General features: G+C 50.0%; 1 protein-coding gene across 2 annotated transcripts in view; it reads left to right on the top strand.

The window, feature by feature from the left end:
- Positions 1-18,130, top strand: part of KIF7 (kinesin family member 7) — a 183,508-nt gene that overhangs the window by 15,522 nt on the left and 149,856 nt on the right. For both annotated transcript variants that reach the window (XM_075345929.1, XM_075345930.1), the window contains exon 4: positions 11,576-11,993. In XM_075345929.1, the coding sequence (XP_075202044.1) occupies positions 11,576-11,993 (418 nt within the window). The remainder of the gene's footprint in view (positions 1-11,575; positions 11,994-18,130) is intronic.

Here is an 18,130-nt window from a genome sequence, read left to right on the forward strand (position 1 = left end):
TGCTGCCGCTAAGGCAGCCTCCTCGTGACTATCTGTCCGCGCCAGCAACGTCCTTAGTCGGTGGCAGGCTCTCCCACTTTGGCGACGCGTGGTTTCAACACGTCTCCGATCAGTGGGTGAGGGATATCATCTCTTATGGCTACAGGATAGAATTCTCTTCCAGCCCGCCAAACAGATTTTTTCTCTCAACTCCCCCCTGCTCCAAGGCCGCCGCCTTCTCACCGGCCGTGGCATCCTTGCAGGCCAACGGAGTAATTGTACCGGTTCCTGCCCGGGAACGGGTCAGAGGTTTCTACTCAATTCTCTTCCTAGTCCCCAAAAAGGACGGTTCCTTCCGGCCCATCCTTGATCTCAAGCTTCTCAACAAGCATTTTCAGGTGCGGCACTTTCGCATGGAGTCTCTGCGATCAGTCATTGCCTCAATGACCCAAGGGGATTTCCTGGCGTCCATCGACATCAGAGATGCCTATCTGCATGTGCCAATTGCAGTTTCACACCAGCGTTGGCTACGTTTTGCAATCGGAGAAGATCATTTCCAATTCGTGGCTCTCCCCTTCGGGTTGGCCACAGCTCCTCGGGTATTCACCAAGGTCATGGCAGCAGTGATTGCGGTCCTGCACCTACAGGGGTTGGCAGTGATTCCTTACCTGGACGACCTTCTAGTCAAGGCTTCATCCAGCGCGGACTGTCAGCGGAGTGTCTCTCTCATTCTAGCCCAATTCGGGTGGCTTGTCAATCTTCCCAAATCCACTCTGACTCCGACCCAGAGTCTCACGTACCTAGGGATGCAGTTCAAGACTTTGCCGGCACTTGTGAAGTTGCCCTTAGTCAAACAGCAGTCCCTCCAACTGGCGGTGCGCTCTCTGCTGAGGCCCCGCCGTTATTCCCTCAGGCGCCTGATGCAGGTGCTGGGTCAAATGGTGGCGTCAATGGAGGCTGTTCCCTTTGCCCAGTTCCATCTGCTTCCCCTGCACCTGGACATTCTCCGCTATTGGGACAAGCGGCCTTCCTCCTTGCACAGGTTAGTGGCTCTGTCGCCACAGACCAGGAGCTCTCTTCAGTGGTGGCTTCGGCCCCTGTCTCTGTCCCAGGGGCGCTCCTTCCTGGCCCCGTCCTAGGTGATCCTCACCACGGATGCCAGTCTATCCGGCTGGGGAGCGGTATGTCTCCACCACAGAGCGCAGGGCACTTGGACTCTGTCCGAGTCAGCCCTTTCGATCAATGTGCTGGAAACCAGAGCCGTGCCTCTGGCTCTCCTAGCTTTTCACCACCTGTTGGCGGGCAGACACATCCGAGTCCAGTCAGAGAACGCGACAGCGGTTGCCTACATCAATCACCAAGGCGGGACACGCAGCCGCCTGGCAATGTTGGAGGTACAACGCATCCTTCAATGGGCGGAGGACTCCAAGCCACCATATCCGCAGTCCACATCCCAGGCGTGGAAAACTGGGAGGCAGATTATCTCAGCCGTCAAACCGTGGACAGTGGCGAGTGGTCCCTGCACCCGGCAGTGTTTCAGTCAATCTGCCGCAAATGGGGCACTCCGGACGTGGACCTAATGGCATCCCGTCACAACAACAAAGTTCCTGTTTACGTGGCTCGCTCCCACGATCCTCAGGCATTCGCCGCGGACGCTCTGGTTCAAGACTGGTCCCAGTTTCGTCTGTCCTACGTGTTTCCCCCTCTAGCTCTCTTGCCCAGAGTCCTGCGCAAGATCAGAATGGAGGGCCGTCGAGTCATCCTCATTGCTCCGGACTGGCCCAGGCGAGCTTGGTACCCAGACCTGCTCCATCTGTCCGTAGAGGTGCCGTGGCATCTCCCGGACCGTCCAGACCTTCTCTCACAAGGTCCGTTTTTCCGCCTGAATTCTGCGGCTCTCAAATTGACGGCGTGGCTCTTGAGTCCTGGATCTTGACGGCTTCTGGTATTCCTCCGGAAGTCATCTCCACTATGACTCGGGCCCGTAAGTCTTCCTCCGCCAAGATCTATCACAGGACTTGGAAAATTTTCCTCTCCTGGTGTCGCTCTTCCGGCCATCCTCCTTGGCCATTCTCCTTGCCGACCCTTCTGTCCTTTCTACAGTCCGGTCTGCAGCTAGGACTGTCCCTCAACTCTCTCAAGGGACAAGTCTCAGCTCTGTCAGTGCTGTTCCAGCGGCGTCTCGCCCGGCTGGCTCAGGTCCGCACCTTCATGCAGGGCGCGTCTCACATCATTCCGCCTTACCGGCGGCCCTTGGATGCCTGGGACCTTAATTTGGTTCTCACGGTTTTGCAGAAACCCCCCTTTGAGCCTCTTAGGGAGGTTTCTTTGTTTCGTCTTTCACAGAAAGTGGCCTTTCTAATGGCCATAACTTCCCTCAGGAGAGTCTCCGATTTGGCTGCGCTCTCTTCGGAGTCACCTTTTTTGGTTTTTCATCAAGACAAGGTGGTTCTCCGTCTGACTCCGGACTTTCTTCCTAAGGTGGTCTCTCCTTTCCACCTTAACCAGGACATTACCCTACCTTCCTTTTGTCCGGCTCTTGTTCATCGCTTTGAAAAAGCGCTGCATACTCTGGATCTGGTGCGTGCTCTCCGGATCTATCTGTCTCGCACCGCTGCTCTTAGGCGGTGCACTTCTCTTTTTGTGCTAACCACAGGTCGGCGCAAGGGCTTCTCTGCTTCTAAGCCGACCTTAGCCCGTTGGATTAGGTCGACCATTTCGGACGCCTACTTGTGTTCTCAGGTGCCTCCCCCGCCGGGGATCAAGGCACACTCGACCAGAGCTGTCGGTGCCTCTTGGGCTTTCAGGCACCAGGCTACGGCTCAACAAGTCTGTCAGGCTGCCAAATGGACTAGCCTGCATACCTTTTCAAAGCACTACCAAGTGCATGCTCATGCTTCGGCAGATGCGAGCTTGGGCAGACGCATCCTTCAGGCGGCTGTCGCCCATTTGTGAAGTTAGGTTCTGCCTACTTCTTAGTTTTTCTGTTTATTTCCCACCCAGGGACAGCTTTGAGACGTCCCATGGTCTGGGTCTCCCAAAGGACGATAAAGAAAAAGAGAATTTTGTTTACTTACCGTAAATTCTTTTTCTTATAGTTCCGTATTGGGAGACCCAGCTCCCTCCCTGTTGCCTGTTGGCAATTTCTTGTTCCGCGTGTTATCACCGGCTGTTGTCGTGGACAGAGTCTCCGGTTGTTCCGGTTCTTGCTCTGTTGTACTTGTGGGTGGCTATTCTCCTTCAGCTTTTGCACTAAACTGGCTAGATCTGGTTCTCCAGGGGGTGTATAAGCTCAGAGGGAGGAGGTACACTTTTAAGTGTAGTACTTTGTGTCCCCTCCGGAGGCAGAAGCTAAACACCCCATGGTCTGGGTCTCCCAATACGGAACTATAAGGGCTAAGCCACACGGCGAGAAAATCGGTGCGAGTGGAGTGCGATAAAACATCGCATTCCCCTCGGACCAATTCTAGCCTGTGTGTCAGCACACATGGGCGATTATTTTCTCAGCCCTAATCGGACTGAGAAAACAATCGCAGCATGCTGCGATTGTAATCAGAGACTCTTTCTCTCGCAGCCATTCAAGTGAATGGGGCGAGAAAAAAATCGCACTGCACTCGCGGTACACCGGTGTACTGCCAGTGCAATGCGAGAATGGCTATAGCTGACTACGCAGGAGAGAGGGAGAGAAATCCCTCCCTCCCCTCCTGAGTGCCGGCCCGCCCCCCGCAGCTGAGGTCTGCTCGCACGAACGGACCTCAGTTGCAAGGACACAAGCATGAGACTCGGCTCTGCTGTACTGCCAGCACGAGCCGAGTCTCATGCAAGGGGATCGCAGTAATCCCCGTGTGGCCCCAGCCTAAGAAAAAGAATTTACGGTAAGTAAACAAAATTCTCTTTTTTGCTCGTACAGCAAAGCTTTCTCGGAAACCGGGTTACAAATTTACAGAAAGCTTTGCTTGTTAAGCGAAATTCTCGTTAAGTGGGTTACTCGTTAAGCGAGGTTCCACTGTATTACTTTTCTATCTCCACTCTGTCTTCCCTGATTGACAACTCTGATTTTTTTTTTTTTTTTTTTTAAATCAGATAAATTTTTATTGCATTTTAATACTTTCATAAACATAACAACAAATTGTGAGGGTAGTCCTCACACATACCCCCTCCCCTCCCCCCACCCTCTTCCGGTCGACAGTCTCACCCCTCCACTCTCTACATCCTTCTTTATTCATATAATGACCTGCCCTCCTTATTTTTCAGCCATTGCGATCTTTCCTTTCCTACCTATAGTCTAAATATCCTATCTTTCAGTAGATCAGATGACGCTAATCCTGGAAAGTCCAGCCACTTGCTCCAGATCTTCTCATATTGAGTTCTCCTTCCCCTTTTAATATAAACATTTTTCTCCATATAAATAATATAATTCACTTTTTCAAATTCCTTACGTGTTGGTGGTTTTTCAGATAGCCAATACAAGGCGATTAGTTTCCTTGCTGCATACAACAATCGTGCCACTGCCAGTTTCTCATGTTCATCCGACCCCACTTCATCCACATAGCCCAGCACACACACCAGCGGGTTTCTGGGTAGGTCCACTTGCATCACTGATTTAATTAAATTTAACACTGTGATCCAGAACCCTTGTAAACACGGGCATTCCCACAACATGTGCATGATCCCTGCTTCCTCCACAGTAAATTTTGGACACTTGGAATCTGTTCTCACTCCCACTTTCTTCATCCACACGGGGGTTCTATATACTCTGTATATAACATATAATTGCGATAGCCGTTTTGCCTCGCTCAGAGATATTTTGATGACATATTGCAAAATAGACTCCCATTTCTCCTCCCCAATTTCTCCCAAATCTTCCACCCACCTTGCATATGCCCCAATTTGTTTCCTCCCAACCGACATGGACAGAAGTCCCCCGTAGACCATCGATATACATCCTGCCGTCCCTCACTGCGTCCCTAATATATTGATTACACTATCTGATTGTATAACAATTGGTGTTATTCTGTTCTGCGATTCAAATGCGTGACGTAGCTGCAGGTATTTATAAAACATACTATGTCCCAGTGGGAAGTCTTTTAGCAGTACTTCAAAAGTCTTAAATATGTTTCCATCCATCACCTGGGAGAGGTACCAGATACCAATTCTCCTCCATTGCCCAGATTCTTTAAGGGATAAATATTCCGAAATGTTGGGGTTGTCCCACATGGGGGTATATCTAGTGAACCCGGTTAGCTGTCTCACCTGTTTGATCTTACCCCATACTTTATCTATCAACTGTATAGTAGGATTTGATGCAGTGTGGACGAAACTTTCCCGCCTCCAGACTTGCCAGCAGAGGAGCTTTTCCGATCACATACTGTAATATTTTCCCCGCTGAGGTCTCCAAACCTGTCACACCCCACCCCACCATGTGTTGGCTCTGGGCAGCTAAGTAATAGCACCAAGGATTAGGTAGAGTCAGTCCCCCTTCGTCTTTTGGTCTCTGTAAATATTCTAACCTCATCCGTGGGCGCTTCCTTCCCCAGATTAAGCCTCGGAAAATAGAATTTCTTTTATAAAACCTATTTTTGTGGTAGCCATACCAGGGCGTTATGGAGCACATAGAACAGTTGGGGCATTAGTATCATTTTAGCTAAGTTGACTCTCCCCACCACCGAAAGGTACAGTTTGGACCAGGCCAGAATCTTTTGTTTGAACTTAAGTAAAAGGGGGGTGAGATTAAGACGTTCATACTCAGTCAGTTTATTGGATATCATAATTCCCAGATATTTAAACTCTGACACCACCTGAACCGGAGCACAAGTCACCACTACATTGGAAGGCGTTTCATCTAGTGGCATCAAAACCGATTTGTCCCAAATTATCGTGAGCCCTGATATCCTTCCAAAGTTAGATATGACCCTCATTACCACCTCCAAGGAACTCCCTGCATCTGCCAGAAAGAGTAATAAATCGTCCGCATATAAGGCCACTTTCTCCTCTCTACACTCCCATATCGGTAACCCACTACACCAGGATCCCGCCGCATCACCGCCGCCAGTGGTTCGATAGCAAACAGGGGGGACAGTAGGCACCCCTGCCTTGTGCCCCTATAGAGAGAAAATCTATCTGACATGCTGCCATTCGCCCTAATTCTTGCCGTAGGAGCAGAGTACAACAACTGCACGCACCTAATATACACTTCCCCAAACCCCATTGATCGCATCGTAGCCCATAGGTAGCCCCACTCTACGCTGTCAAAAGCTTTGGCCGCGTCTATGGGAGAGAATAACCCGCCTCCCCTTATTTTCCGCCGGTATCTGCATATTCAGGTACAGTCTCCTAAGGTTAGTTGCCGTGGATTTGTTGGGCATAAACCCTGCTTGATCTGGGTGTATGAGGGATGTAATGACTTTGGTGAGCCTATTTGCAAGCATCTTAGCCAGGAGCTTTACATCTACCGTCAATAGTGAAATCGGTCTGTAAGAGGCTGGCAAACCCGGGTCTTTGCCTTTTTTAGGGAGTACCACAATTATTGCCTCCTGCATAGACTGCATAAGCTCTCCTCTTTCCAGACATGATTTATATACCTTAACACTAGGTAGTCATTTTGACTACTTTGCACTATGTATTTCTATATAGGTGTCACGAGTCCAGTAGTTCTAGTGTTAAGCAGCACCGGCAGTAAAACCTCCCTATGTTGCTTATATACTTCAGCCGGAAACCCATCTACCCCCGGCGCCTTATCATTCGCCATATCACTCAGAGTTCCAACGCCTCTAAGTCAAATGGCTCATCTAGTAACTCTCTAGATTCCCTTGAGAGGACTGGCACCTGGGCTCTGCTTAGAAATTTATCCACCTCCCCTGCCTCCGGGTGCACCTTGACTGAGTATAGATCAGAGTAGTATGTTTCTAGTACTTTTAGGATCCCCGAGGTATCCGTGACAACTGCCCCATCTACTGACTGTAACCGTGCAATATATGTCGATTCCCTCAGCTATCACTGATGGGTGACCCGCCTGTTCTCCATTCTCAAAGGACTGCATGGTCTGGAACATTTTCTTTCTCTCCGCTGCCTGTGTGGTCAATCTATTAACCATCTTTTGAGCTGCCTTCATCCTAGCTTTTGCCGCCGGCGTGGGGTTTGATATTAAAGCATCTTCCGCCTTCCCCAATTCCTGAAACGCAAGCTGATTCTGCCTTCTTGCCTCCGACTTTACCTTAGATATACGCCTTACATACAATCCCCTCAAGTACGCCTTCATTGCCTCCCAAACCATTCCAATAGATGCTGATCCTACATTGAACCTAAGGTATTCCCTTAAACTATCACTAATACCCCCCCTTCTTCCACTAATTGTAACCAATAGGGATTTAAGTTCCATAAGGGTCTATTTTGGTTTTGTTGTTCCCCCAGGTCTATTTCTACACACAGGGGCGAATGATCTGATACCGTCCTGGGAAACTATTTAGTACCCACTACCAAACCTTGCATTGCTTCATTGCCCAAGGCCAGATCAATGCGCGACAGGGATGAGAACGTAGCCGAATAACAGGAGTATTGATACACTTCCGGATGCCGAGTCCTCCACAGGTCAATCAGCGCCGTTTCTTTAAGTAAATTACCGAATGGTGTACAGTTACCCCCCCCCCCCCCCCCGATTTTTTGGTACCTCATGTCTCCCTTTGTCCCAATGTGAATTCGGAATATTATTAAAATCTCCCGTTATCATAAAGGGAACTCCCGGAAAGTCTGCCAATAAATTTATCAGACTGTGAAGTAGTTTGCTGCAATATGGCGGAGGTATGTATAGGGATATAATTACTACGGCTCTTGTCCCCAGCCTACAGGAAAGACATACATATCGCCCATCTTTATCCACGATGACCTTTAGAAATTCAAACTGTGCGCCTGAGCGGACTAGTATACTGGCCCCTCTGGAGTATGCAGAATATGTAGAATGATACCCCACCCTGAGCCACCTTCTATCCAGTAGATGCAGCTTCTCCGGTGTCATGTGTGTTTCCTGCAAGCAAATTAGGTCAGGTTTTTCTGTGCGTAAAGATTGAAATACTGCTTGCCTTTCGATGCTAGAGGCTAAGCCCCTAACGTTCCAACTAAATAGCTTAATGCCTCCCGCCATATGATTAATTGACAAATTCTCGTTCTCCCAGAGCTCCTTAATAGGCCAAATGAGACTGTCGACCGGTCCACCCTCCCTCTACCCCCCCACAATATAAACACCCCCACAACAATAAACATAGTAACACATCGTTGCCACCAGTCCCCTTTGTATCAGGGACAGAGGGCATATGTTAGCCTTGGCAAGTCTGCCAGATACCGTGTCCATCTTTTGTCGTGTTTCCTCTTTTACGACGGACAGGGCCCTATCAACCATCAATAACACCAGAACCAGGACCTCCAGAAGGAGGGGCGGACCCCGCCTGTTTGTCGTGCATGGTATCCGGCTGTCCATCTGATCAGTATTGCAGTCCTGCCATATTCTCGCAACGCCCTTTTTTTTAATATTAAGGGGGAAGAACAAAAGCAAGTTACGGTAAAGAAGGGAGAAAAAAAAGGGAGAAAGAAAGGGGGAGGGGAAGTGGGTAAAACAAAGAAGAGAAAAGTAGTATAAGAAGACGACAGAGGGTGGAATAAGAGAAGCGAGAGGGGAGAAAAAGAAAAACAAAAAAAAGAGGGAGGGGGGAATAAAAATTAATTCAGTATTTATGCATTGCGAGTCCAGTATGAGTTGGAAAGTCTCTTTCCATAGCCAGGATTCCATTTCCTCCCATCCTCAGTGGTGTTTGCAGACCCCTTTCCTCTAGAGTCCATTAAATGTAGATTTAAATTTAGATTGCCGAGGTAAACAAAAAAAAAATGTTTTTTAAAATTTTCAAACAGGAACTCCTCCCCGGCAACCATAGCATAGTATTTTTCCTCTACACCACAGCATGCGATGAGAGGTAGGGTGTCCCCAAAAGTCAGTCTCCAGCTTCCCCTTCACGACCCTCCCACCGCAAGCGTTCATTGCTATCCAGCCATCTTAGCGCTTCCTTAGTATCCAGGAAAAAGTGCACTATTCCTCCAGCTACCACTGAGTTTCGCCGGGTACATCATGGAGTATACCAGGTTCAGTTGTTTCAGCCTTCTCTTGATGTCAATGAACTTGGCTCTTTGCCTTTGCACTTCTATGGAGTAATATGGAAAAATGGATATCTTTGAGCCATTGATGATCAGGTCCGGGTGTCCTCTGGCATACTTCAGGATATTATCCCTGTATCTGTAGTGCAGTATTTTAGCCAGGACAGGTCGCGGTGGGTGTCCAGGAGGCAGGGGGTGGGTGGGAACCCTATGGGCTTTTTCCACCGCATATAGAGGGGTGAGATGCTCAGATCCAATTTTACTTTTCAGCCATTCCTCAAAAAATTCAGTTGGGGATGTACCTTCCACTTTCTCTGGAACGCCAATTATTCTCAGGTTGTTACGCCTTGATCTATTTTCAAGGTCATCCGTTTTTGCTAGGAGTGCTGCTATTTGCTGTGCTGCACGCTGCCCGTCTGTCAGATCCTGCCATGCAGTCCTCCATGATACTGACTCTCTACTCAACTTCTCCTGTTCTCTCTTTCACTTCATGAAGCTTGTGCCGCATGGATGCCATGTCTTCCCTGAGGCTCCCCAGCTGCAGGGTCACCTCAGTAATAGATTCTCTGTATAGCATTACTGCTGTGAGGATGTCTCAGTGTGGGCTCTTCAGGGATATTCTGTGTGCCTGCCAGCTCCCCTAGCTGTGCTGCCTGAGATCTGGGATTTGTCTCTGCCATGCAGGCCTGAGCTCCCTCAAGTACAAAGTAGTAATCAAAGCAAAAGGTGGCTACTTTGAAGAACCTAGAATATAAGACATATTTTCAGTTGTTTCACACTTTTTTTGTTATCTCTTATATTCTAGGTTCTACAAAGTAGAACCTAGCTTTGATTACTACTTTGCACACTCTTGGCATTCTCTTGATGAGCTTCAAGAGGTAGTCACCGGAAAGGTCTTCCAACAGTCTTGAAGGAGTTCCCAGAGATGCTTAGCACTTGTTGACCCTTTTGCCTTCACTCTGCGGTCCAGCTCACCCCAAACCATCTTGATTAGGTTCAGGTCACAGGTGACTGTGGAGGCCAGGTCATCTGGTGTAGCACCCACACTTTTTTGTTAAGTATTTCATTCCACATGTGTTAATTCATAGTTTTGATGCCTTCAATTTGAATCAACGGTTTTCAGAGTTATGAATATAAAGAAAACTCTTTGAATGAGAAGGTGTGTCCAAACCTTTGGTCTGTACTGTATATTCTGAAGAAACAATTGTGTATGTAGCTTAAGACTTCGGCTACACTGTGAGTGACTTAAGACATGGAGTGCAATACTGTACTGTTAAATCCTCACAAATAAAAGTAAATGTGGTTGCAGTGACGCTGCAGCTTGGCCATTGCTGAGTATCGAAACCTGCTGGATTCCAGCCACATACACTTTTATTAGCCATGATTTTAGTAGTGTGACATTGTGCTCCTAATGTCTCAAATCCAAGAGCACTGTGAAGCTGTAGCCTTAGTATTGCATAAAAGACTGACGCTGTTAATAGTGGGCAGCACTGCTGGAGTCCTGGGTTGAACGCTTACTAGAACTATATTTACCTAGGTTTCCTCCATCCTCTTTTCTTTCCTCCCACATTTAAAATAATGCCAGGGTTAGGCTGCTTTCACACTACGTTTTTTTTTAGCATGTGTCATGAACGTTTTTTTGCTGCAAAAGTGGATCCTGTTTTTGCAAAAAAACGCATGTTATTTCGCAGGATCCTGTCACTTGAAGTTTATGGGCGGGCATTGGAGTCATGTGATCGGGAGTGAGGGGAACTGAACGTGAAAGACTGGGAGCTGGCATCTGACAGCTGCGGAGGCTCGTAACCAAGGTAAACATCGGGTAACTTGCTTGGATACCCGATATTTAGCTTGGTTACGAGCAGCTGCTAGGAGCTGGGCTCCCTGCACACGTAACCAAGGTAAACATCGGGTATCCAAGCAAGTTACCCGATGTTTACAATGGCTACGAGTCTCCGCAGCTCTCAGGCGGGGGAGAGAAGGAGGGGGGGAGAGGGAGGGGGAGAGAGAGACTGATCACACCAGGCTGGTTTCTGGGCATGCTCAGTAGAGCAAGCAGGATCCTGTCTATCAGCATGCCAGAGTTCACATGCGTTTGCGTGCAGTATAGTCAGGATCCAGCAATTTGCAGTATTTGGACGCAGCTCAAAAACGCTACAAGTAGCGTTTTTGAAAAAAGTTAAAAAACTGCAAGTCGCTGGATCCTCACTACAACGCACGCAAATGCAGGTGAACGCATGTTGACGCGAGTCCATTGCAAATGCATTGAAATGAAAACGCATTTGCACTGGATCCGTTTTTGCATTAAAAAAAACGTTCATGACGCATGCTAAAAAAAAAGCGGTGTGAAAGCAGCCTTAATAGGTTTGGAAAAGTGAATCATCGGAATAGAGCAGTAAAGAGCAAGCATTGACGACTGTTTCTATGTTTTGCATAAGCTCTTGTTTTTTTTCTTCTCTAGTGTTGTGTGGTGTAAAGGAGACAGAAGTGGAAGGACTTGATGAAGTGTTAAGTCTCCTAGAAATGGGCAATACTGCTAAGCACACAGGAGCCACTCAAGTGAATACACTGTCTAGCCGCTCACATACGATCTTCACTGTCACCATGGAGCAGAGGAGAGTAGTTGGTCGAGTCACCAGAATGACCAATGGTGAGGATGGTCCAGGTCTAGCGATTGGACAGGTCCTGTCTTCCAAATTCCACTTTGTAGACCTGGCAGGTTCTGAACGTATCCTGAAAACGGGCAATACTGGAGAGCGGCTAAAAGAAAGCATTCAGATCAACTCTGGGCTGCTAGCCCTGGGTAATGTCATCAGCGCTCTTGGGGACCCAAAGAGGAAAGGGAGCCATATCCCATACAGAGATTCCAAGATCACCAGGTACTGTCAAATGTCTAATGGTTACAGCATATTCATGGCTTATTGTTGTTTAAAGGGAACCTGTCACCTGTTAAAATACTTTTAACCTGCAAGTATGGGGATAATCTGCGGGTTAATAGGGTTTGAATCATGCCCGACTCCTGAACATTGAACCCCACTGTTGGGAGGGAAAGAAGTTTAACCCCTTCAGCCCCGGGGCACTTTCCGTTTTTGCGTTTTTGTTTTTTGCTCCCCTTCTTCCGAGAGCCGTAACTTTTTTATTTTTCCGTCAATCTTGCCATATGAGGGCTTGTTTTTTGCGGGACAAGTTGTACTTTTAAATGAAACCATAAGTTTTACCATATGGTGTACTGGAAAACAGCAAAAAAAATTCCAAATGCGGGAAAATTGCAAAAAAGTGTGATGGCATAATAGTTTTTGGGATGTTTTATTCACGGTGTTCACTATATGGTAAAACTGATGCATGGGTATGATGCCTGAGGTCGGTGCGAGTTTGTAGACACCAAACATGTATAGGTTTACTTGTATCTAAGGGGTTAAAAAAAATTCACAAGTTAGTCCAATAAAAGTGGCGCACGTTTTGCGCCATTTTCCGAAACACGTAGCGTTCTTATTTTCTGGGATCTATGGCTCAGTGACGGCTTATTTTTCTTTATCGCTCCTAATTGGGAGACCCAGACGATTGGGTGTATAGCTACTGCCTCCGGAGGCCACACAAAGCACTACACTTAAAAGTGTAAGGCCCCTCCCCTTCTGCCTATACACCCCCCGTGGGATCACGGGCTCCTCAGTTTTCATGCTTTGTGCGAAGGAGGTCAGACATCCACGCATAGCTCCACTGTTTAGTCAGCAGCAGCTGCTGACTATGTCGGATGGAAGAAAAGGTGGGCCCATATAGGGCCCCCAGCATGCTCCCTTCTCACCCCACTTTTGTCGGCGGTGTTTGTTAAGGTTGAGGTACCCATTGCGGGTACGGAGGCTGGAGCCCACATGCTGCATCCTTCCCCATCCCCCTTAGGGCTCTGGGTGAAGTGGGATTTTACCGGTCTCCAGGCACTGAGACCGTGCTCCATCCACAGCCCCTGAAAGGAACTGCTGCATATGGAGCTGAGTATCGTCAGGGACAGGACCCTGCTTCATCAAGGTACTCTGTGTCCCCACACAGACGCAGACACACTGCAGCATTGCTGGGTGTGTTAGTGCGCCGGGGACAACAGCGCGCACGCTTGTGCCACTGCTCACTACAGCTCTGCTGAAGGAGTATATGTATTTGGAACTGCCGCGCCGGCCGCTGCTGTCAGTTTGCTGCGGCGCGGCTGGGACTTGTGGTGCGCCGGGGACTTCCGCGCTGGCCGTGCATGTATGACGGCCGCGCTTATTACTCGAGTCCCCGGCTTTTGCGGCCTAGTTTCGTTTCGTTCCCGCCCCCAGGCCTGCCAGTCAGGGGAAGGGCGGGACGCTGTGCAGAATGTCAGCACAGAGGGCTGGAATCTACTTTACATACTCCAGCCCTCACACTGGGCACAGTGGGACTCCAGTTTCCCGCACTTTGTCTGAGGCACGCCCACGGTCCGCCCCTCTTCACAGAACGCCGGCAGCCATTCCTGTGTGCAGTCTGAGCTGGAGAGGGGAGACAAGTTTTGGGAGACCCAGACACGGGATTCTGGCGACCACACACCCGCGTTTGAGCGGGCGGTAAGCGGCGCCTCTGGTGCTGAACCCACTAGTGCCGAAGTGTACATTTGTATTTTTATGCTTGTACACTATACATTGCACTGTACGGTCGCTGGTGCTTCCTGGCTATATACCCTCCTAGATTGCTCAGAGGAGACAACAGCATGTCATCCGCAAAAAGCAAGGGTGCCAAGGCACAGGCTTTCTATGCTGCTTGTACCGCATGTGAGGCTTCTTTACCGGCAGGTTCCACTGACCCCCACTGTGTGCAGTGCTCGGCCCCTGTGGCAACTGCTCGGCCGGGGCCTCTGCTAGAGGTGACCCAGGGAGAACCACCTGTGAATACTGTCCAGGTGACGGGGACAGAGTTTGCAGCTTTCGCTGATAGATTGTCTGTGACTATGACTAGAATTCTAGAAACGTTGCAGTCTAGACCAGTAACTCAGACCATGGGCACTGTTCAATCATTGCCCCCTGGTCCCCCTCTGTTGGAACTGCCCCGGGCTCCGGGGGTGTCCCATGCATCCCAGTGTGACGGTTCGGACACGGACGACAGTCCCAGACAGCCTAAGCGAGCTCGCTATGAGCGGCCCTCGACTTCATCACACTGGTCAGGGTCCCAGCAGGAAGGCTCTCTGTGTGATGAGACGGAGGTAGCTGATCAGGATTCTGATCCTGAGACCGCTCTCAACTTGGATACACCTGATGGGGACGCCATAGTGAATGATCTCATAGCGTCCATCAATAGAATGCTGGATATTTCTCCCCCAGCTCCTCCGGTGGAGGAATCAGCTTCACAGCAGGAGAAATTCCATTTCAGATATCCCAAGCGTAAATTGAGTTCTTTTCTGGACCACTCTGACTTTAGAGAGTCAGTCCAGAAACACCACGCTTATCCAGATAAACGTTTCTCCAAACGGCTTAAGGACACACGTTATCCCTTTCCTCCTGACGTGGTCAAAGGCTGGACCCAGTGTCCCAAGGTGGATCCCCCAATCTCCAGGCTTGCGGCTAGATCCATAGTTGCAGTGGAGGATGGGGCTGCACTTAAAGATGCCACTGACAGACAGATGGAGCTCTGGTTGAAATCCATCTATGAAGCTATCGGCGCGTCGTTTGCTCCAGCATTCGCTGCCGTATGGGCACTCCAAGCTATTTCAGCTGGTCTTACACAGGTTGACACTGTCACACGTGCATCTGTGCCGCAGGTGGCATCCTTAACCTCTCAAATGTCTGCATTTGGGTCTTACGCGATTAATGCTGTTCTGGACTCTACGAGCCGTACGGCAGTGGCGTCCGCCAACTCCGTGGTTTTACGCAGAGCCTTGTGGTTAAGGGAATGGAAGGCAGATTCTGCTTCCAAAAAGTGCTTAACCAGTTTGCCATTCTCTGGTGACCGACTGTTTGGTGAGCGGTTGGATGAGATCATTAAACAGTCCAAGGGTAAGGATTCATCCTTACCTCAGCCCAGACAAACCAAACCCCAGCAGAGGAGGGGACAGTCGGGGTTTCGGTCCTTTCGAGGCTCCGGCAGGTCCCAATTCTCCTCGTCCAAAAGGACTCAAAAGAATCAGAGGAGTTCAGATTCTTGGCGGGCTCAGTCACGCCCAAAAAAGACAGCCGGAAGACCCGCTACCAAGGCGGCTTCCTCATGACTTTCGGCCTCCTCTCTCCGCATCCTCGGTCGGTGGCAGGCTCTCCCGCTTTGGCGACATTTGGCTGCCACAGGTCCAAGACCGTTGGGTGAGAGACATTCTGTCCCACGGGTACAGGATAGAGTTCAGTTCTCGTCCCCCAACTCGATTCTTCAGAACGTCTCCGCCTCCCGACCGAGCCGATGCTCTTCTGCAGGCGGTGTGCACTCTAAAGGCAGAAGGTGTGGTGCTCCCTGTTCCTCTTCAGGAGCAAGGTCACGGTTTTTACTCCAATTTGTTTGTGGTGCCAAAAAAGGACGGATCCTTCCGTCCCGTTCTGGACCTAAAACTTCTCAACAAGTACGTAAAAACCAGACTGTTCCGGATGGAATCCCTCCGCTCCGTCATCGCCTCAATGTCTCAAGGAGATTTCCTAGCATCAATAGACATCAAGGATGCTTATCTCCACGTGCCGATTGCTCCAGAGCATCAGCGTTTTCTACGGTTCGTTATAGGAGACGAACACCTTCAGTTCGTAGCTCTGCCTTTCGGTCTGGCGACAGCCCCACGGGCCTTCACCAAGGTCATGGCAGCAGTAGTAGCAGTCCTGCACTCTCAGGGACACTCTGTGATCCCTTACTTAGACGATCTGCTTGTCAAGGCTCCCTCTCAAGAGGCATGCCAACACAGCCTGAATGTTGCACTGGAGACTCTCCAGAGTTTCGGGTGGGTCATCAACTTTTCCAAGTCAAATCTGACCCCGACCCATTCGCTAACATATCTTGGCATGGAGTTTCATACTCTATCAGCGATAGTGAAGCTTCCGCTGGACAAACAGCGTTCAATACAGACAGGAGTGCGATCCCTTCTTCAAGACCAGTCACACCCCTTGAGACGCCTCATGCACTTCCTAGGGAAGATGGTAGCAGCAATGGAGGCAGTCCCTTTCGCGCAGTTTCATCTGCGTCCACTACAGTGGGACATTCTACGCCAATGGGACGGGAAGTCGACGTCCCTCGACAGGAACGTCTCCCTTTCTCAGGCGGCAAAGGAATCTTTTCAGTGGTGGCTTCTTCCCACCTCATTGTCAAAGGGAAAGTCCTTCCTACCCCCATCCTGGGCGGTGGTCACGACGGACGCGAGTCTGTCAGGGTGGGGAGCGGTTTTTCTCCACCACAGGGCTCGGGGTACGTGGACTCAGCAAGAGTCCACCCTTCAGATCAATGTTCTGGAAATCAGAGCAGTGTATCTTGCCCTACAAGCCTTCCAGCAGTGGCTGGAAGGGAAGCAGGTCCGAATTCAGTCGGACAACTCCACAGCGGTGGCATACATCAACCACCAAGGAGGAACACGCAGTCGGCAAGCCTTCCAGGAAGTCCGGCGGATTCTGACGTGGGTGGAAGACATGGCATCCACCATATCAGCAGTTCACATCCCAGGCGTGGACAACTGGGAAGCAGATTTTCTCAGTTGCCAGGGTATGGACGCAGGGGAATGGTCTCTCCACCCGGACGTGTTTCAAGAGATCTGTCGCCGCTGGGGGATGCCGGACGTCGACCTAATGGCGTCCCGGCACAACAACAAGGTCCCAGCTTTCATGGCGAGGTCTCACGATCACCGAGCTCTGGCGGCAGACGCCTTAGTTCAAAATTGGTCGCAGTTCCGGCTCCCTTATGTGTTCCCACCTCTGGCACTGTTGCCCAGAGTGCTGCGCAAGATCAGGTCCGACTGCCGCCGCGCCATCCTCGTCGCTCCAGACTGGCCGAGGAGGTCGTGGTACCCGGATCTGTGGCATCTCACGGTAGGCCAACCGTGGGCGCTACCAGACCGACCAGACTTGCTGTCTCAAGGGCCGTTTTTCCATCGGAATTCTGCTGCCCTGAACCTGACTGTGTGGCCATTGAGTCCTGGATCCTAGCGTATTCAGGATTATCTCAAGACGTCATTGCCACCATGAGACAAGCTAGAAAACCAACCTCCGCCAAGATCTACCACAGAACGTGGAAGATATTCTTATCTTGGTGTTCTGCGCAGGGAGTTTCTCCCTGGCCATTTGCATTGCCTACTTTTCTTTCCTTTCTACAATCCGGTTTGGAAAAAGGTTTGTCGCTCAGCTCCCTTAAAGGACAAGTCTCAGCGCTATCTGTATTTTTTCAGAAGCGACTAGCACGGCTTCCTCAGGTACGCACGTTCCTGCAGGGGGTTTGTCATATCGTCCCTCCTTACAAGCGGCCGTTAGAGCCCTGGGATCTGAACAGGGTTCTACTTGCTCTCCAGAAGCCGCCTTTTGAGCCTATGAGGGATGTTTCCCTTTCTCGACTTTCACAGAAAGTGACTTTTCTAGTAGCGGTCACCTCGCTTCGGAGAGTGTCCGAGCTGGCAGCGCTCTCATGCAAATCTCCCTTCCTGGTGATTCACCAGGACAAGGTGGTTCTGCTCCCGATTCCGGAGTTTCTCCCTAAGGTGGTATCCCCCTTTCATCTCAATCAGGATATCTCCTTACCGTCTTTGTGTCCTCATCCACTTCATCAATGTGAGAAGGATTTGCATTTGTTGGATCTGGTGAGAGCACTCAGAATCTACATTTCCCGCACGGCGCCCCTGCGCCGCGCGGATGCACTCTTTGTCCTTGTCGCTGGTCAGCGTAAAGGGTTGCAAGCTTCCAAATCCACCTTGGCTCGGTGGATCAAGGAACCAATTCTTGAAGCCTACCGTTCTGCTGGGCTTCCGGTTCCCTCAGGGCTGAAGGCCCATTCTACCAGAGCCGTGGGTGCGTCCTGGGCATTACGGCACCAGGCTACGGCTCAGCAGATGTGCCAGGCGGCTACC

Source organism: Anomaloglossus baeobatrachus, chromosome 4 (assembly GCF_048569485.1).
Source record: "Anomaloglossus baeobatrachus isolate aAnoBae1 chromosome 4, aAnoBae1.hap1, whole genome shotgun sequence".
Lineage (NCBI taxonomy): Eukaryota > Metazoa > Chordata > Amphibia > Anura > Aromobatidae > Anomaloglossus > Anomaloglossus baeobatrachus.